Source organism: Nicotiana tabacum, chromosome 15 (genome assembly GCF_000715075.1).
Source record: "Nicotiana tabacum cultivar K326 chromosome 15, ASM71507v2, whole genome shotgun sequence".
NCBI lineage: Eukaryota > Viridiplantae > Streptophyta > Magnoliopsida > Solanales > Solanaceae > Nicotiana > Nicotiana tabacum.
In genome coordinates, this window is record NC_134094.1 from 106573357 (window position 1) to 106595696 (window position 22340).

General features: G+C 39.7%; 1 protein-coding gene and 1 pseudogene across 1 annotated transcript; one reads left to right on the forward strand and one right to left on the reverse strand.

Annotated features, from left to right (window-relative positions):
- Positions 1-227: 227 nt before the first annotated feature.
- Positions 228-13924, forward strand: LOC107776534 (nodulin-26-like). Its single transcript, XM_075231085.1, has 5 exons — positions 228-981; positions 1365-1583; positions 12521-12727; positions 12891-12952; positions 13052-13924. Exons 1-5 carry the CDS (start codon positions 826-828, stop codon positions 13203-13205), a joined length of 798 nt encoding a protein of 265 aa, XP_075087186.1. The 5' UTR covers positions 228-825; the 3' UTR covers positions 13206-13924.
- A 144-nt stretch (positions 13925-14068) lies between these two features.
- Positions 14069-18814, reverse strand: LOC107776533 (cryptochrome-1-like; annotated as a pseudogene).
- Between the last annotated feature and the right edge of the window lie 3526 nt (positions 18815-22340).

Genomic DNA, 22340 nt, shown 5'->3' on the forward strand with positions numbered 1-22340 from the left:
AGCCTAATTTGTATATATATTGAAAAACAATTCATAGAAGAAAAAACCCCTTACTTTGTTTAAATGAGATGAACTGAGTTAAAATAAGATATAGTTTACTAAAAGTAAGATACATGAATGAATAAAATCTTGCTTTCGTTCCATAAATATGAATATCGTATTTCAATAACTTTCTCAAATTCTAAAATGAGTACAACAAACATTCACACATAATATTCCTTTCAGTTCCAATTTTTAGGAGTTTCTAAAAGTAATAAGCTAAAGAAAGACATTTTTTCTGTTTGGTTGTGATTTTTTTCAAAAAGAAAAATGGTGAACAACTTTTCTAAACCAAACGGCCTAATAAAAAATAGTTCATGAGGATATAGAACAATGTTTCCTTCCTCTTAAAATGCAGCATATCTCAGTATCTTTCACTCAGACACACTTCTCTAGCCGGCTTGTACTTATTTTTACAGTCTATATTTTTCCTTTTTTAAATTCAACTTCCAGGCTTTTAGCTACCTGCAATTTTCTATCTTCCAACAAGTGCCGACTTAAAATAACAAACAGAACTTCCCAGGATTTCTGACTCAACAATTTGTTTTTGTCCTTATAAGAACATTTAACATCATTATAATTGGGCACATCATATTTTAACACCTTAATACTTGTTGTCAAAAGTATCCCAGGTTTATCTTTACACTTAAGCATTTTCTTGTTTAACAAACTCCGTCACATCAAGAATTATATCTGGTGATCAAATCCTTGTGCCAAGTCAATTACCACATAGCATAAGAACCAAGATTAAGTGATGATTGGTAGACAGCCCATGAACTTGTAAAAATGGCCAGCATAACTTCTCTAGTCTCTACCAATTCGTCAAAGAATGGAATTGTTGCTGATTTTTCCAGCATGGAAGAAGGAAAACATGGCGTCTTTCGGACTCCTATGAAGGAATTGTCTCCCGGAGCTGCAACATTCATGTCTGCATTCCAAAAGGTAGCGCTTCCTTATTCCCGTTAAATGGTGTGACCATCTCATCTAAAGCTTAAGTTGAGAAAACGCACTTTTATTTACTTAATTACATCTTCGACACGCCACCTGACGTGCCTGATTATCTTTAATGAGCCAAGCACGAGTAAGTTATTTTTTATCAAGGGTGATGGTGAGATTGAATCTAAGATATATCTCTGTTCTAAAACCATGTTGAATTGCATGACTATTTCATCTAAACGTTTAAGTTGTAAGATAAAACACACTTTTATTACTTAATTACATCTTCAACACTACTCCAACCCCCCCCCCCTCCCCCACAACAAACTCCTGTTATATCATCTACTAATAACAACTGCTTCATTCCATGTCTATTCACCCATAAGCAGATTGTAGCAGAGTTGGTGGGAACCTACATTTTCATATTTGTGGGCTGTGGATCAGCACTTGTTGATAGAGAAAGGACACTTACTATTGGGGGTATAGCAATGGCATGGGGGTTATCTCTTATGGGATTAATATACACTCTTGGTCACTTTTCTGGCGCCCATTTCAACCCTGCAGTCACAATTGCCTTGGCTGCTGCTCGCAAATTGCCATTGCTGCATGTAAGAACTTATGAAACATCATCGAATTCTTGTTACACATGAGTCCAATGTGTGCACTATTTGTGCATCTACCCATACTTGGAGGGGATGAAAGCATAAGCAGGTTTAGAATTTTAACTTAAAGTAGTGTGAAGTACTATTACACCTAGTACTTCTTTAAGATAATAGTCAAGTTTAGTTTAATTAGTATATGTTTTCACAAATGTATTACCTGTCTATTTAGTCAAGGGGTGTACTTGCACCTGCTGCTGCTGCCCTCAATCAACAGTTATATGCATTTTGAGGCAGGTACATTCTGTCACTTCTCAACCGGTCATTTTAACTTTTAGAAACCCGTTCCCTAAAATAAAACTTCCCAAACATGCTTTTATTAATTTATGACTCGCGGGGATGGTTGGTCCGGGATTTAGAAGTGTTTGGGTTGAAATCGGAACACTTGGTTCCTTAAGTTGGTTTTAAATGGCCAAGTTTGACTTCGGTCAACATTTTGAGGAAACGACCCCGGAATCAGGATTTGACGGTTCCAATAGGTTTGTATGATGATTTTGGACTTGGGCGTATGTCCGAATCGGATTTTGGATAACCCGGGAGCGTTTTGACGCTTAATAGTAAAAATCAACTATTTCAAGGTTTAAAATTCTTTAATTTTTGTTTCGAGTAGATTTTTGAGTAATTGAAGTCCGTTTGGAATTCCGAGTTTGGGAATAGTTCCGTATAGTGATTTAAGACTTGCACGCAAAATTTCGTGTCATTCCGAGTAGTTTAAGTGTATTTCGGCGAATTGAAAGTAAATTGAACAACTTGAAATTCTTAAGTTTGAATCAATTTGGTTTAGGGTATGATTCTTAGATTTGATGTTGTTTTACGCATTCCGAGAGTTCGAGCGAGTCCGTTTTATGATTTCAAACCTGTTGGTATGTTCGGGTGGGGCTCCGGGGGTTCCGAGTGTTAACCGGACGAGGCTCGGACCAATTTTGGGAAATTGAGCAAGGACTGAAGATCCCAATTACTGTCATAATCACACCTGTGTTTGGACAGCCGCAGGTGCGAATGAGAGGAGCCTACCCAGCCATCACAGATGCGAAGCATTTGGCGCACCTGCGAACGCGTAAGTGCGAAGACCCTGTGCACAGAAGCGGAGGAATGCGCAGGTGCGAAGGAATGGGCGCACCTGCGCTTGCGCAGAAGCGAGCAGCTCGTCCGCAGGTGCGGAGCCAGTCCAAGAGGAAAAATCTCGCACCTGCGAGGCTTTTTCGCAGGTGCGAAGGCCGCAGGTACGAATACCTTCCGCAGGTGCGAAATATCTGTCAGGGCAGAACCTTTAAATGGACGAAGCTGAGTCCATTTTTGTTCATTTTTCCTCCATGTTTGCGCGATTTCAGAGCTCTTTGTGAAAAGTTTTCAACTAATAACTTGGAGATAAGTTAATTCTACACCCTTTGAGTTAAATACATAGATTATGGGTAGATTATAACTAGTAAATCTTAGAAATCAAGGGTTTAGGTGAAAACCTAGATTTTTATAAAAATGAGATTTTAACCACGAAAATAGTTATGGAATTGGATAGAAATTATATATTTGAGTTCTTGAGATTATGGGTAACGTTTTCATCCTAAAATTTTCGAAATCGGGGCACGTGGGCCCGGGATGAATTTTAGGAATTTTACCATTTTGGATATGATAATTTAGTTAATAGATGAATTTCGAATTATTGAGCATATATTAATTATTTTGTATAATATTTGGATAGTTTCGGATTTTTTGGTGTCGAATCGAGAATTTTATGCGATGCAGTAATCGAAAAGTGGACTTTGAGACAAGGTAAGTCTCTTGTCTAATCTTGTGAGGGAGAAATTACCCCATTGGGATTAAATTAATCAATTGTTGATAATTGTGGGGGCTACGTACGCACGAGGTGACGAGAGTCCTTGCGTAGCTACTATTAATGCTAAAGTCCGGGTAGTTTAGGACTCAAAGCATGAATTACTTGTGTAAATTGTATTCTTTATTAATTAAATTATTTGATGTATAAACTGTGAATTATTATGAAAGCTAGTAAAAGATAAAATTTTCTTATGCTTAAATTAATTCTTTTATCCTCTCGAATAAATCTTGCAATAAATACTCTCTTTCCGTAGGTACATAAGAAAATGTCCTCCTTTTCTTGTGGATCGGGCCGAACGCCTCGGCAGGATAGATGCATCTATGGATCGTGCCGCACGTCCCTCGGCAGTATACACGACACTCTGGATCGGGTCGTATGTCCTCGGCAGAAATCGTGCTTAATAATAATAATAATAAATACACGATACTTTGATAGTGTGTTTCAGCTTGTGAAGTTAATTGATAAATTAAAAATTATTGGACTTGAAGGAATTTAATTAATACATTAAAAATTTATTGCATTTGGAAGAATTTAATTATTTTTGCTAATTTAGGAAAATTATTGTTAATTCTGTGAGACATGCTGAATTAAATAAATTCTATTTCATCCTATTTATTATTTTGGACCCTTAGTAAGTGTCAAAGTCGACAATCTCGTCTCTACCACTTTGAGATTAGGCTTGATTTTTACTGGGTACACGTTGTTTACATACTCATACTACACTTGCTGCACTTTTTGTGCAAGACCTGAGATAGGTACTTGTGGAGGACCTATCATCGCACATCCTCGTTATCCGGAGGCATAGTGGTGAGCTGCCTTTCTGACCCGTTCTGCAGCTACCAGTGACTCTCCCTGTATTTTTTATTCTGTCTATTTTCATTCAGACAGTATTTTGGAGTTTTGTATAATCTACTAGATGCTCATACGCTTGTGAGACCAGATCTTAGCACACACATTGGTAGAATTTGATGTTTTATTATTTTTCTTGGATCTAAAAGTTTAGTCAATATATGTTAAATTTATTAGTTGGCTTGCCTAGCTGTAGTGCTGGGCGCCATCGCGATCTTTAGGTGAAATTGGTTCGTGACAACATGGTATTAGAGCACTAGGTTCACGTAGGGCTCACAAGTTATGAGCATGCCTAATAGAGTTTTGCGGATCGGTACGGAGACGTCTGTAATTATCTTCGAGAGGCTATAGGGTTTTAGGAAACTACCTTTCTTCATATTTCATCGTGCAATTAATGTAGTACTAAATATCATTCTCTTATTCTCTCACATATGGTGAGAATGCGCACAAATGAGGTTCCAGACCAGGGAAGAGCTACTTCCCCAGTTGCTAGAGGCCAAGGCAGAGGCAAAGGGAGGGCTCCAGCCCGGGGTAGAGGGTGAGGACGTCCCAGGACTATTCCAGTTATGTCGCCAGTGGGTCTAGCAGAGAATCCCATTATTGAGGAACAGGGTGAAGTGCCTATGGCAGAGCCAGCTCTGGTGGATTTCACATCTGCACCAGGATTTCAGGATGTCATGGGTCGTATGCTACGATTCATGGACAATATGACTCAGGCCGGTTTATTTCCGGCAGACCCAGCCACATTCCAGGCGTGCGGGGGAGCACAGACCCCTACCGTGCAGGCTCATGGACAGGCAGTTGCTGTATATCAGACCCAGGGTGCACTACCCATGGGTGGAGCCCAGCCAGTGGCAGCAGCTATAACTGAGCCCAAGCCAGCTGCAGCCGCTGACCCACAGAAACTATTGGATCGATGGACTAGATTACATTCTCCTGTCTCTGGGGGTGAGCGACATGAGGATCAACAGGACTTTATTGCAGGGACAGACTGCATAACATGAGGATATTGGAATCTCATGGGGTTGACTTCGCTACTTTTTAGCTAGAGGGCAGGGCCCGTAGATGGTGGCAGTCTTATGTTCTTAGCATACCAGCAGATTCTCCTCCCATGACTTGGGACAAGTTTACCCGTATCTTCTGGACAGGTATATTCCACCCTCCCAGAGGGAAGAGTTGCGGTTTCAGTTTGAGCAGCTCCAGCAAGGTCAGATGTCAGTGATCGATTATGAGGCGAGGTTCTCTGAATTATCTCGCCATGCACTTATGATACTCCCTACTGAGGCGGAGAGAGTGCGGAGGTTTGTAGCTGGTTTACATACTGGCATTCAGGCCACTATGGCTCGAGAGGTTGAGATGGGTACCTCTTATGAGCTAGTTGTGGAGATAGCCCAGAGGATTGAGGGTGTGCGTCAGCGGAGCCGAGAGTAGATTATGAGAGATAAGCGGTTCAGGTACTCTGGAGAGTTCAGAGGTGTTCCGTCTGGGGGCAGAGGTCAGTTCGTTAGGGGGTAGTCTAGCAGGCCCCCATATCCAGCACCACCACCTCCTCGAGGTGCTCCAGTGCGACCTTATCTCAGTGCTATACTAGAGAGTTCTTACCACCTACCAGCTATTCAGAGTTCTTCCAGTGGGTATTCAGGTCCCCAGGGCCAGACTCTTAGTCAGCAGCCCATCGCACCGAAGAGTTGTTACGAGTGCGGGGATCCCAGTCACATGCGAAGGTTTTTACCCCAGGCTTCGGGGTAGACCAGTACAGCAGGGTCAGCAGCCTATGCTTACCGGACCAGTTGCTCCACCAGTAGTCTGAACACCAAGAGGTGGAGGACAGGTGGGTAGGGGCTGTCCTAGAGGTGGAGGTCAGCCAGGCGGAGGCCAGCCAGTTGGCGCTCCAACTCGGTTCTATGCCTTTCCGAATAGACCAGATGTAGAGGCCTCAGATGCTGTGATTACAGGTATTATTTCTGTTTGCGGCAAGGATTCCTCAGTATTATTTGATCTAGGATCCACGCATTCATATGTGTCATCTCTATTTGCTCCATTCCTGGGTGTTTCTCGTGAGTCCTTGAGTACTCCTGTTTATGTGTCCACTCCTGTAGGCAATTCTGTTATTGTGAACCGAATCTACCGGTCTTGTATTATTACATTATGTGGTTATGAAACTAGAGCAGATCTTTTATTGCTTGAGATGACCGATTTTGAAATTAATCTGGGTATGGACTGATTATCTCCATATCATGCTATTCTAGATTGTCATGCCAAAACTATTACCTTGGCTATTCCATCTTTGCCTAGGCTGGAGTGGAAGGGTTCGTCGGTTAGTTCAATTAATTGGGTTATTTCTTTTATAAAGGCTCAACATATGGTTTAGAAGGGTTGTTTAACTTATCTAGCTTATGTTCGGGATACTACTGTAGAGACTCCGACTATTGATTCAGTGCTTATAGTTCGGGAGTTCTCCGATGTATTTCCTTCAGATCTTCCAGGTATGCCACCTGATCATGATATTGATTTCTGTATTGACTTGGATCCAGATACTCAGCCTATATCTATTCTACCGTATCGCATGGCTCTGAAAGAATTGAAAGAGTTGAAAGAACAGCTTGAAGAGTTACTAGCAAAAAGGTTCGACAGATCGAGTGTATCGCCTTGGGGTGCACCGGTATTATTTGTAAAGAAGAAGGATGGCACAATGCGAATGTGTATTGATTATCGCCAATTGAACAAAGTTACTATTAAGAACAAGTACCTTTTGCCGCGTATTGATGACCTATTTGACCAGTTGTAGGGTGCTAGGGTGTTATCTAAGATCGACTTGAGGTCGGGGTATCATCAGTTGAAGATTCGAGATTCGGATGTTCCAAAAACTGCTTTCCGTACTAGATATGGTCATTATGAGTTTCTGGTAATGTCTTTCGGTTTAACTAATGCCCCGACAGCATTTATGGATTTGATGAACAGGGTATTCAGGCCATATATTGATTCATTTGTTATTGTCTTCATTGCTGACATTTTGATCTACCCGCGCAGTAAGGAGGACCACGAGCAGCATATGAGAGTAATGCTTCAGACATTGCGGGAACAAAAGCTATATGCTAAGTTCTCCAAATATGAGTTCTGGCTGGAGTCTGTAGTATTTTTGGGGCATATTGTATCGGGTGAGGCTATTAAGGTTGATCCCAAAAAGATTGAGGCAGTTCAAAATTGGCATTGTTCCACTTCGGCAACTGAGATCAGGAGTTTTTTGGGTTTAGCAGGTTATTATCGTCGATTCGTGGAAGATTTTTCATCTATTGCAGTGCCTTTGACCAAATTAACCCAGAAGGGTGCTCCGTTCTGGTGGTCCGATGATTGTGAGGTGAGCTTTCAGAAGCTCAGGACAGCATTGATTACATCACCAGTGTTAGTATTGCCTTCCGGTTCGGGGATGTATACAATGTATTGTGACGCTTCACATGTTGGTTTGGGTTGTGTATTAATGCAGGAAAAGCGAGTTATTATATATGCTTCACGTCAGCTGAAGCCCCACGAGAAGAATTATCCAGTACATGATTTGGAGTTAGCTGCAATTGTTCACGCTCTTAAGATTTGGAGGCATTATCTTTATGGGGTGTCCTGTGAAGTTTATACTGATCATCACAGTTTGCAGCATTTGTTCAAGCAGAGGGACCTAAATTTGAGACAGCGCAGATGGCTCGAATTACTGAAATATTATGATATTACTCTCCTATATCATCTGGGTAAAGCAAATGTGGTTGCAGATGCCTTGAGTAGAAAGGCGAAGAGTATGGGTAGTTTGGCTTTCATTTCAGTAGAAGAGAGGCCATTAGCTTTGGATATCCAGTCCTTATCCAACAGACTTGTGCGGCTGGATATTTCATAGCCCAGCCGAGTTCTTGCATGTGTCGTAGCTCAGTCTTCACTATTTGAGCAGATCAAGGCTTGCCAGTATGATGATCCACACTTAATGGTTCTTCGAGAAACGGTACTACGAGGTGGTGCCAAGGAAGTTACTATTGGTGCGGATGGTGTTCTACGACTCTAGGATCGTCTATGTGTTCCTAATGTGGATGAACTGAGGAAAAAGATCCTGGAGGAGGCACACAGTTCTCGGTATTCTATTCATCCAAGTACTACGAAGATGTATCGTGACTTGAGGCAGCATTATTGGTGGCGACGAATGAAAAAGGAAATAGTTGAGTATGTAGCTAGGTGTCTAAATTGCCAGCAAGTTAAATATGAGCACCAGAGGCCAGGTGGCCTACTTCAGCAGATGACTATCCCGTAGTAGAAATGGGAACAAATTACTATGGACTTTGTAGTTGGGTTGCCGCAGACCTTGAGGAAGTTTGATGCAGTTTGAGTGATTGTTGATAGATTAACCAAGTCGTCACATTTTATTCCTGTTGTGACTACGTATACTTCATAGAGGTTGGCCCAGATTTATATTCAGGAGATAGTTCGGTTGCACGGTGTGCCAATTTCTATCATATCAGATAGAGGCCCTCAGTTTACTTCACATTTCTGGAGAGTAGTACAAAGTGAATTAGGGACCCGTGTAAAGCTCAGCACAGCCTTTCATCCTCAGACCGACGGGCAGTCAGAGCGGACAGTTTAGATTTTGGAGGATATGCTCAAGGCATGTGTGATTGACTTTGGAGGTCAGTAGGATCGTTTCCTGCCTTTGGCCAAGTTTGCTTATAATAACAGTTACCAATCCAGCATCGAGATGGCTCCATTTGAGGCTTTATATGGTCGTCGATGCCGTTCGCCTATCGGATGGTTTGAGCCCGGCGAGACTAAGTTATATGGTACTGATTTGGTGAAGGATGCCTTGAAAAAGGTAAAGTTGATTCAGGAGCGACTTCGTATAGCACAGTCCAGACATAAGAGTTATGCGGATCAGAAAGCGCGTGATTTATCATTTATGGTAGGTGAAAAAGTTCTCTTGAAGGTTTCGCCGATGAAGGGAATTATGAGATTCGGGAAGAAGGGCAAGTTGAGCCCAAGGTTTATAGGCCCATTTGAGGTGTTGAGACGAGTTGGGGAGGTTGATTATGAGTGCATTGCCTCCCAGTCTATCGGGAGTTCATCCGGTTTTTCATGTATCTATGCTCCAGAAGTATCATGCTGACCTGTCACATGTGTTGGACTTCAGCACAGTTCAGCTAGATAAGAGTTTGGGTTATGAAGAAGAGCCATTTGCCATTGTTGATAAACAGGTTCGCCAGTTAAGGTCCAAGAGGATTTCTGTAGTAAAGGTCCAGTGGAGGGGCCAACCAGTCGAGGAAGCGACTTGGGATGCCGAGGAGGACATGCGGAGCAAATATCCACACTTATTTAGCACTCCAGGTATTATTCTAAACCCGTTCGAGGACGAATGTTTGTTTAAAAGGTGGAGAATGTAATGACCCAACCGGTCATTTTAACTTTTAGAAACCCGTTCCCTAAAATAAAACTCCCCGGACATGTTTTTATTAATTTACGACCCGCGGGGATGGTTGGTTCGGATTTGGAAGTGTTTGGGTTGAAATCAAAACACTTGGTTCCTTAAGTTGGCTTTAAATGGTCAAGTTTGACTTCGGTCAACATTTTGAGGAAACGACTCCGGAATCAGGATTTGACGGTTCCAATAGGTTCGTATGATGATTTTAGACTTGGGCGTATGTCCGAATCAGGTTTTGGATAACCCGGGAGCATTTTGACGCTTAATAGTAAAAATTAACTATTTGAAGGTTTAAAATTCTTTAAATTTGGTTTGGAGTAGGTTTTTGAGTAATTGAAGCCCGTTTGGAATTTCGAGTTTGGGAATAGTTCTGTATAGTGATTTAAGACTTGCACACAAAATATCGTGTCATTCCGAGTAGTTTAAGTATATTTCGGCGCATTAGAAGTAAATTGAACAACTTGAAATTCTTAAGTTTGAATCAATTTGGTTTAGGGTATGATTTTAGATTTGACAGTTTTACGCATTCCGAGAGTTCGAGCGAGTCCGTTTTATGATTTCAAACCTATTGGTTTGTTCGGGCAGGGCCCCGGGGATCCCGAGTGTTAATCGGATGAGGCTCAGACCAATTTTGGGAAATTGAGCAAGGAATGAAGCTCCAAACTACTGTCATAATCGCACCTGCGCTTGGACAGCCGCAGGTGCGAGCCACCAATCGCAGGTGCGAACGAGAGGAGCCTGCCCAGCCATCGCATATGCAAAGTATTTGGCGCACCTGCGAACGCGCAGGTCCGAAGGCCCTGTGCGCAGAAGCGGAGGAATGCGCAGGTGCGAAGGAATGGGCGCACCTGTGCTTGCGCAGAAGCGAGCAACTCGTCCGCAAGTGCGGAGCCAGTCCAAGAGGAAAAATCTCGCACCTGCGAGGCTTTTCCGCAGGTGCAAAGGCCGCAGGTGCGAAAAATCTACATGGACAAAACCTTAAAATGGACGAAGCTCAGTCCATTTTTGTTCATTTTTCCTCCATGTTTGCACGATTTCAGAGCTCTTTGTGAGGCGTTTTCAACTAACAACTTGGAGTTAAGTTAATTCTACATCCTTTGAGTTAAATACATAGATTATGGGTAGATTATAACTAGTAAATCTTAGAAATTAAGGGTTTAGGTGAAAAACCTAGATTTTTATGAAAATGAGATTTTAACCATGAAAATGGTTATGGAATTGGATAGAAATTATATATTTGAGTTCTTGAGATTATGGGTAACGTTTCCATTTGAAAAATTTCGAAATCCGGGCACGTGGGCCCGAGGTAAATTTTAGAAATTTTACCATTTTGGATAGGATAATTTAGTTAATAGATGAATTTCGAATTATTGAGTATATATTAATTATTTTGTATAATATTTGGATAGTTTTAGATTTTTCGGCGTCGATCGAGAATTTTACGCGACGCAGTAATCGAAAAGTGGACTTTAAGACAAGGTAAGTCTCTTGTCTAATCTTGTGAGGGGAAATTTACCCCTATGGATTAGATTAATTAATTGTTGCTAATTGCGGGGGCTACGTACGCACGAGGTGACGAGAGTTCGTGCGTAACTATTATTAATGCTAAAGTTCGGGTAGTTTAGGACTCAAAGCATGAATTACTTGTGTAAATTGTATTCTTTATTAATTAAATTATTTGATGTATACATTGTGAATTGTTATAAAAGGTAATAAAAGATGAAATTTTCATATGCTTAAATTTTTGTTTAAATTAATTCATTGTTGAAATAAATTGTTTATCCTCTCGAATAAACTTGCAATAAATACTCTCATTCCGCAGGTACATAAGAAAATATCATCCTTTCTTGTGGATCGGGCCGAATGGCTCGGCAGGATAGATGCATTTATGGATCGTGTCGTACGTCTCTCGGCAGCGTACACGACACTATCGATCGGGCCGTACGTCCTCGGCAGAAATCATGCTTAATAATAATAATAAATACACGATACTTTGATAGTGTGTTACAACTTGCGAAGTTAATTGATAAATTGAAAATTATTTGACTTGAAGGAATTTAATTAATACATTAAAAATTTATTGCATTTGGAAGAATTTAATTATTTATGCTAATTTAGGAAAATTATTGTTAATTCTGTGAGACATGCTGAATTAAATAAATTCTATTTCATCCTATTTATTACTTTGGACCCTTAGTAAGTGTCAAAGTCGACTATCTCGTCTCAACTACTTTGAGATTAGGCTTGATACTTACTGGGTACACGTTGTTTACGTACTCATACTACACTTGCTGCACTTTTTGTGCAAGATGTGAGACAAGTACTTGTGGAGGACCTATCATCGCACATCCTCGTTATCCGGAGGCATAGTGGTGAGCTGCCTTTCTGACCCGTTCTGCAGCTACCAGTGACTCTCCCTTTATTTTTCATTCTGTCTATTTTCATTCAGACAGTATTTTGGAGTTTTGTATAATCTACTATATATTTGTACGCTTGTGATACCAGGTCTTGGCACTCACATTGGTAGAATTTGATATTTTATTATTTTTTTTGGATTTAAAAGTTTAGTCAATATATGTTAAATTTATTAGTTAGCTTGCCTAGATGTAGTGTTGGGCGTCATCACGACCTTTAGGTGAAATTGGGTCGTGACAAAGATTCCCCTACACTTTGACATGGGCTGCCGTCAATCAACAGTTATATGCATTTTGATGCAGGTACACTCTGTCACTTCTTATTTGGTGTTCTTTCTTGCAGGTGCCTATGTATGTCTTTCCTCAATTCTTGGGTTCTACACTTGCATGTCTCACCTTGAGTGTGTTATTTAATCACCAAGGTGACATACTACCAACACTTACTCAGTACAAAAATCCAGTCACTGATTTTGAAGCCATCACTTGGGAATTCATAATGACTCTCATTTTAATGTTTGTGATCTGTGGAGCTGCTACTGACGATAGAGCGGTATGCCTTCACTAAGGACTATCTTCTTTAGAAGTTTCAGTGTAGAATTTCATTTAAGCATCTAAAATTGTTTGTTTGATCAATTTGAAAATCTCTAGCTTTAGTTCCTATTGTCTACTCAACTAGGAAGTCCTCCTAATCAGTCTACTATCTTCAACTGCAGAGCAAAGAGCAAGCTGGAGTTGCAATTGGAGTTACACTATTGTTTGAAGTCCTCATTGCAGGGTAAAATCACACCTCAAGATGCAGTCTTGATATTTCTCCAAATCTAGAGAGTATAACATATTTTATAGATCAGTTTGTCGCTGACCTTCATATTTGCAGGCCAATAACTGGAGCTTCAATGAATCCAGCAAGAAGTTTAGGCCCTGCAATAGTCTCAGGTGTCTATAAGAACCAATGGGTCTTTGTTATTGCACCAATTCTCGGGGCCATGACAGCAACTGGGATATATAGCCTTCTCCGGCAACCAAAGTAGGAAATGCTCATGAGCAAAGCACTACAGTTTGAAGCATAAGATGAATGCCTACGAGCGGTGAGATTATGCAACACATAAAAGTACTGGTGAAATCACATGAATGCCTGTGATTTGTCCTGCTATAGGAAAACGAAGAAAGATTGCAACTTTGTCAGTCTATAGTTTGTTAAAACCTATTGCGTTAACTATTTGAAGATTTCCGTGTACGTCTGATGCCTTTCGAAAGGAATTATATCCAAGTAATCCTAAAAGTGAATTTACCAGTATCTGGGAACATCTCGCTCAAGATCACTAGCTTTGAAGTGCCACTAATTTTCCCAGGCAGTACTGCACCAAGCTAAAATGTTAAAGATGAGTTGATAGCCTCTTTTCTTTGCTTTTTTTCAAATCCAACTTCCCAAGCAACGGATATGAAGTGCAGCTAATTATTATCTACATTCTTCAAACAGTGTATAAACCTACTACAACAACAACATACCCAATGTAATCCCATATAGTGGGGTTTGAGCAGGATAGTGTATACACAGAACTTACCCCTACCTTGTGGAGATAGAGAGGTTGTTTCTAATAGATCTCCTGCTCAAGGAAAGCAGTGTATAAACCTATTGTACCCACAAATGTCTTTCGAAACATTGGTGATAGTTTAGTTAAATGTCATTGTTAAAGAAAATTTAGGCTTGGAAAGAGAACAAAAAGGCATATAAATGCTAGCTTCTAGAGGACTTCAACCCCTTTTGACACTTATTGGGACTTATCAGAACATCTATATTATGCAGCGGAGACACATAGTACAAACGGGGTAAGGGGTAGGGAAAGAGAATCCACACGTATCACTTCATCCAGTTAGAGATTATAGACACACATTTACAGCTGATCATGTCAAACTATGAGAGAAAACAGCAGGTACAGATTGATCCCATACTAACTGTGCTGATTGATAATCGAAATGGCCATATTAGCCACCTTCTAGCTATCATTATACCGCAAATATGATCACGTATTAGCAAAGTATATAAATGACAATTTAAGAAAGTTCCATGATACTAAATCATAACAATTAATGCATCTTCTCAACCTAAGGTCTGCCAAAGAAGGCCAGACCATCATATCTGTATATAGATATGGCTGCAGAAAGATGATAAAATACCAATCTGAATCATATCTCTATAATTTGCTTACCAATCTGTATAATTAACTGGTGAGACTGCCGATGCCTTTTTGCAAGATGAACTGGCCCCGATACCATTCTCATCACCAGCTAATTGATCCGAGTACGTAGCTTGTACTTAAACATACAGGAAATACATCTCCATCCCTTTCTCTCATACTACTGCTTGAAGATTCTGCTGTTGAATCTTCACTGTTCCTCCAATCCTCTTACTTATCACAAAACTAAAATGTGGTGGAGTTGTGTTGCTTTGAAATGTTTGCATAATGCCTCGGGTAAAGTGTAAGTCTCTCATTGGTTCATCAGTTATACATCAACATTATTGGAACTTCTGCTCTACTCTCCACAACTGAATTTCTGATATCTACAGAGCTTTCTTCATCTTCAGTTCTAAAAAAAGAAGATGACATGCTAGGGACTATCTGATCTTCATAACGTCGAATAGCATTTCTTGTAGTATTGTTCCTGGCTGTTTCAGGAACCATTTCCATCTGCATGGTCTGAGGAAATGCTATAGGGACAAAATCAGTAGAGTCTCCATGTCCTTCCTCCATTCCATTCTCAATAGCAGCTCGTGAAGCTGCTTCACGCTGCCACATTTGTGACAAGGCATCTTCTAGTCTTTCTTTTGCTGCATCGATTTCAACAATCGGAAGAGGATAATTGGAACCAAGCTCAATGCCAGCAGCTTGAAGTACAGGTTCTGGTGCATCCCAAGGGTGGTGTATCCATTCAGTGGGCAGTCTAGCAAGTTCAGGAAGCCACCGCCGAACATATTCTCCTTTAGGATCAAACTTGTATCCCTCAAACTGCAGTAAAGACAATAAACAATGAAAGTGTACAGTCAATTTTTCAAAGTGTAAAACCAGCCTTAGAGCACTTAGAATTATCCATGATAGGACGAAAGCTTTAATATGTAAGTAAGTACTTCTCCAAGTTGCTCGGACTCGGGTGCGGGATCCTTTATAATCTAAATATTAAGATCCAAGGGTAAGGATAGGTACGGACACGGGTGTAAGGATTCGACTAAAAATAATTCAATTATCCGAAAATAAGCATAAAAATATGTCTAAATTATGAGACATTATGTAAAAATCTTACAACGTATTCCGAGAAGGAGAAAATATTGATCAAGAGGAGAACCCGAGAAGGAGATAAAAGGAAAAGTATAGACATAGAAATTTCAATATATAAGGTATTCCATTTTCTTCAATTTCACCCTAGCTTTTGATTTAATTTCAGAAATCATTGTATTTGTCCTGAATTTCTCCATTGAATTTAGTCAAAGCACCCAAATTGGTTGACCATATCCGGTCGGTACGGATCCCACACCCATGTCGTATCGACACGGATGCAGCACCGAAAGTGAAGATTCCGAGCAACTTAGGTAATTCTTCTATATAGAAAGTGAAAAAGAGAGAGTTTCATTTTTTGCAAGTATCCAATTAACAGAAAACAACCTTCCCAAAAGATTACCAGGACATACCTGTGGATTATAGAATTGATCAAACTCACAACCATCAGGTAGGGTACCGGTAATATATTGCCAACCAAGAGAATCACTCTCAAGATCTGCATCTAACAAAGTGTCCCAAAAATACTTCATTCCCCATGTCCAAGGAAGCTGCAGAACCTTAACAGAAAAAGTAGACACAACAACTCGAATGCGATCATGTAGCCAGCCAGTCGCCCAAAGCTCTCTCATACCTGCATCAACCAAAGGATAACCTGTTCTACCTTGTCTCCATGCCTTAAAATAGCCCTCATCTACTAACCAAGGGAAGTACTTTAGGTGACCAAGCAGTGGTCTTTCATGACTGTAAGGATGATTAAAGCTCATGTATCTTGAGAACTCCCTAAGGCCAATGGACTTGAGGAACAAGTTGGTACTTTCTTCACCTTCTTTGTTTCCTTCATTGGCCCAGAGAACTTGCTTGATACGAATACGATGGAATACCTTACGAACACCGACTTCACCAAAATGTAAACGCGGTGACAGAAATGAGGTTGTTGCAGTATCAGCTTTCCTACGATTCTTGGAATACTCAATTAATGGTCCATTAATGAAAGTAGCCAGTGCCTTGTCACCATTGCTCCAACCAGGAGACCACGCTCGAGCAAGAAGTGCGTTGCTTCCTTTCTCTGATTCACTCTCAAACACCAAGTTGTCTGAAGGGCATCTTGATGCATCTCCTGGAAGTTTTTTGTCGCATACCATGTTAAGAGCATAACAGGTAAACGAGTACTAGATAAATTGTTTGATAATAACAATAGAATAATTCCAGTAGGGGAAATGCATTAATACCTTTTAAGGGATTCTATCTGATTCTTAGCTAGATTAGTGGAACAAAATGGTACTCACAGGATGTTATGTTAAACTGAATGTGCATATAATAAGAACAAGAATAATATCTATAAGGCAAGAAAGCGAGCGCGCAGATGAGGACAAACCAGATATTATTCTTTTAGGTGGAAGAAGTGGAGCTTCAGGATCATAAGGCATGGTAAGGCATCTATCCCAAAAAGCTGAAAATGTTGTGAATGGGCGACCTTCATCATCGACAACTTCCCATGGTTCGTATAGCAGATCAGCATTGAAGGAGCTCACAGATACACCTTCAGCTGTTAACGCTTCCTTTGCACGATGATCTCTGACAAGTGATATCGGATCTAAAGCCAAAAAAATAGTGTACTAATTAGAATTATTCAATGAATTCAATGCTCATGAAAGATAATGCTTTGTTTATAATCCTATCTTCAGAAAAATGAGAAGCCATCAACTTCTGGTACAATAAATCGACATTCACAAGCATATGATCAAGTGTTTGAGGATACCCCTCTTTTGTTAAATAACAGATTATACAAAATGACATGATAAAGATATAGAATATAAAATAGCAATCCAGATGAGCAATATAAGATTCAGACAACCAGCATACGACCAACCAAAAACAGGGAGACAATAACTTATATTCTACTATCAGTTTTATATTTATAGAGGAAAATAACTATACATAAAATCCTTGAAGTAATGAGAAAGGACTTAACACCAATTTAACTACTTGATAAAGGACAATCCATTATTTTCCTTATAGAGGACATATTCTAGCAAGCAGACTCAATTAAGTAAAAGAACATATAGATTGACAAAATTCTTGGAAGTTTTGGAAACTGTTAGTCACATAGGATGGATACAAACAACAACAACAATAACAACTATCTTGAACTTCAAGCAAGTTGGGGTCAACTATATGACACGTCCCTTCATTCAAGCTCATCTCAATCCAATATTATATAAAACAAACATAAAAAGTACTAGAAATCACTGTGTTTACTACCGGTTTATAGATCTATAGAGCGTTCACAAAGTAAAGGCAAGAATGAACTGAAAAAAAGAATGTTCTATAAAAGGAAGAGAAGGACTAAAAACAAGGCAGCATAGTATATAAAGAATCCCTAAATGGAACAGAACTAACCATATAGATGATTGAAAAAGACCTGAGTTGCACCAGTAGATTTCACAACTTCAAGAAGAGAAGAAATACTATCAGTAGATCTTTTTGTAATTAGGGAAGTTCCAAGGCTCTTCAAAGAGGAATCAAGATGAGCTAAACTTTGTTTAATCCACCATCTTGATACCCTACCAGGACAATAATATCCTTCTTCTTCAGGAGCCCATATAAATACTGCAATCACTGCTCCTCCCCTCACTCCAGCAGCCAGTGCTGGGTTATCTTCTAACCTCAGATCCCTCCTAAACCATACTATGCTACAACCACCACTTGACATTCTCTCAAATATTTCAAAGTACTATCCACAATATGTCTCCTATCTAAAACACCATGTTATTGTATATTTCTTGGACAGCAGTGTATTAGGATTAATCTTATCCTTTGATGGCTACATGTAACTTTCACTAACGAAATATTTCTACGTGTTTGACAGAATTATAGACATAATATAATTAGGTAATTAGAAATGTAGTTTCTCTAATATATGAGATGAATGATTCAGACCAGCAAAAAATGAGTCCTTTTTCTGGGAGAAACTTATAAAGGAATCTATCTAACCCCACTAATGTAAAATCTGTACGTCACAGAACTTAATTCTCCCACATGGGTGAACCTGTCTGAATGAGTTAATCCACTAAATAGACACAACAGGCAACCAAAAACATCCTTCAGACCAGCAAAGGACGTGGGTGTAGCGAATGAGACTGCTCTTCCTTTAATCAAAAGTCTCGGGTTCGAGTCTTGGGTATAGAAAAATACTTATTAGGAAGCACTTTTCCCGAATAAGGCCCTACGCGGCGCGAATGCTGATATAGTCGGCTCCAATGCGGACACTAACAGAGAAACAATAAAAACATCCTTAAGCGAGAGTATTGAAAGTGATTGGTTAAGGTGGTGGAGTTGGAAGAAACTGGTGGACAAATTGCAGCCACAACTTTTTATTTTTTTCTTGATTTCATTTTTATAATATCTTTCTTATCCTACGAGAAAAGAACCAAATCCGAGAAAGCTCTCTAGTGCCTTCTCTAGCCTTGTCTTTGACAGGATGGAAAATTTTGTGATTTCAAAAATTGCCTTTTCTTCAGCATTTATGTATAAAGTCAGAGTAGATGTTTCTTTTTTATGAATTGCCAATTGAAAGTATTTTGGGAGCTTATGCTTTTATCAACCAATGAGAAATCTAAAAATGAAATGACAATATGTTCCTTATAAAAATTTGTCATTGTCTAGCAGTAGTGGGGCAGTTTTTGGTATTTCCCATACCAGATTTGCTTTCATGTGATTATTGCGGGATACCAAATCTTGCTACTTTTCTTCTTGATATTAACAAGATAGGTGTGCTCATGATTTTGATTTCCTTTTGTGAGGTGAGCCACTAGGCCCTTTCTCCTTTAGTAAATGGGACCTTTGCATTTAGATTCCCTTTCATGTGTCCCCACTGAAAGGGATTTGTGATGTGGACACTACCCGGCGAAAGTCCTGAACCAAAATATTATTTTTTTTTTGGACTCAAAGCATAAAAATAGGTGAAAAAATAACTGATGATCAATTTATGTATAATGCATGGGTTGCATGCGCTATACTTTAACGGCACACATTTGTCTGTTAAGGTATAGCGCATAACATTCATGCGCTATACTTCTTAGTTGATTGACCCACAATAATTGGTAGGTATAGCGCTATACTTTTTTTTTTTGCTTATTTAAGGAGCTTCATTCTTTCTTCAAAAATCCATTAAGAAAAACTTAGTCTTTTGCATCCTTTTTATTTTCCTTTACTCATTCTGAAATATTTGTTTACTTAACTCTTCTGCATTTTGTCATAATGTCTGGAGAGCGAAAAATTAAGGTTGAATTATATTGGGGGGAGGGGGGTGAGGTTGTCGTGGAGAATAACTCAGTACACTATAGTTGTTCTCCACAGTGTATTGTTAAGTTGCCACTTAGAATGAAGTACGATAGATTGGTATTCGTTGATATGTAAAAAAATAAGTGTGAGCAAACGTTCGGTTACTATCAAAGTAACCGGAAGATATCCATATTCTCTTACTCCACAAGGGGTTGCTTGTTATGCTGAGTTTAACATCGAAGACGATGAAACTCTGAACGATATTTTGAGGACTCCGTATGAACACCGGGAACTTCTTGTGATAAAAATGTTGAAAATGTACGTCAACTCTGAAGACGTTTGCAATATTGAGGTTTCGCAAAATAGGGATAACCCTCAGTCATCGAGTGGTGTTTTTGGAGCAGTTTTATCCGAACAGATTCCGTTTGAAAGAGTTTGGCCAGATTTAAACTTATCTCCACGGGCGAATGAGGAGCGAGGACATAATTTCTCCCAAGTTTACATAATCCACACGTCGAGTGATAAATTTTAATTTTTTTTGTTTTAATATGGTTTTTGTTATGTATCATATTTGTACTAACACTCATATATTCCAAAGGGGGCACCGACCAGATATGAATTTTACAAGTTATGAACTAACAGATTGTTGGAATATGCCCAATTTTGGTATTTTGGATCATGGTAGTCCATCCGGAAGTCATCAGTAACTCGATAATGTGCATCATCGGATATCAACAGATTATGAATTATAAGTTAAGAGATAAAGTTAGTATATAATCTTGGGATAAAGTTGAGAAACTCATTATTTTATTGATTGTGCAGTAAAAAAAACAGCAACTTGAAGGTCCTATCATTACTCAGTTGCCCGAAAATGGCATATTTAATCAGGATCTGGCAGATGCACAGAGTGAGAAAGATGATAGTGATTATGACAACAATGTTGATGAGTCTGGAGCTGATACACCCTTCCCTGATGAGGGCGACGATGAGAATGAGCAACCTGATTTGCCAAGGGACCATGATGTCACCAATGAGCATGCTACATATATGAAGACTCTACCTCCAATTAGACCCAAAGTGTACGAGTCCATGTTCCCTTTCATTCAAGGGTAATTCCCTACTTTGATCAGTTGCCCAGTATGTCGGAAGTGGATGCCCTCACAAGGGATCTTAATGAAATTCGAACAGTAATGTGGGATGAATCTAGACCAACGGTGCTATCAAAGAACATGCTATTTGATGATAAAGCTCGCCTTAGCAAGGCGGTGGTACATTTTAAAAGAGTGTCGTAAGATAGAGGGTCATGAATCATCTACGGAAGTCTATAAGGTTATTTGTCATAGATGGTTTCAAGGTTGTAGATGGATGCTCCGTGCGAGAAAGTTGAAAACAAATATGTGGATTGTAGGAAATTACATTGGTACCCACACTTGTGATATGGACACATTCAGTGGGAATCATTTTAACTTAAATGTTGACTTGATTTCTCTTGTGTTGATTCTTCACATTGAATTGTCTATAAGGTACAAGATTAAAAAGTGTATAACATTTGTCCACCAGGTATATGGCTATACCATTACCAAAAGAAAGGCATTTCTCGGGCGTAAACATGCATTTGAGATTGTTTATGGTAATTATGATAAGTCATTTGCCGATCTACCCAGGTACATGGCTACCTTGTAACACTTTAACCCTGGGACTATTGTTAAATAGAAGCTTGAGCGGAATCCGGGAGTACCAGAATTCATATCCAGATATGTGCTCTGGGCGTTTAAACCAGCCATTGATGGTTTTTTGCATTATCGGCCGATAATCTCCATAGACGGCACTCATGTCTATGGAAAGTATGATATTAAGATGTTGATCGTTGTTGCAGTAGATGCTAATGGAAGCATATTTTCCCTTGCATTTGCTATTTGTGCTAATGAAAGCCAAGAGACTTGGACATTATTTTTGAATCACTTGAAGAAGCATGTTGTCAAATAACATACATATATTTGTCTAGTATCTGATCGGCATGGTGATATTTTAAGTTCTATACAGACTTTGGATGCATGGAAGGGACTGTATGCCTATCACCGGTACTGTGTTAGGCACTTGAAGGCCAACTTCCAGCGGGCTCATCCGAACAAGAGCTTACATGATTTAATGTGGATGGCAAAAACAGATCATCAAGAGTGTAAATTCAGGAGGCGAACGGAATTGATTAGGCAGGAAGGCCCAGATGCCTATCGTTGGTTGATGCGACATGAGTTTGATAAGTGGACTTGGCATAATGATGGTGGTAGAAGATGGTGAATTTTGACTACAAATGTGTCAGAGTCATTCAACGGATTGTTGAATACTGCCCGTGGATTGCCTGTCACTGCCATGGTACGGATGTCATTCAAGAAGATAGCGGAGAGGTTTGTTGAAAGATACTGAAGTGCATCGTCGTTGTTGGAAAGTTGTGTTCAATTTATACCACATCCGATGAAACGATTTGAGAAATATAGGAAGCGGGCACAGTGGCATACATTCTTGCAGCATTGCAACGAGTGAAATATTTTTGAAGTTCACACCGGTCTGCATCAAAATCACGGCAATAATACCCACACTGTTAATGAA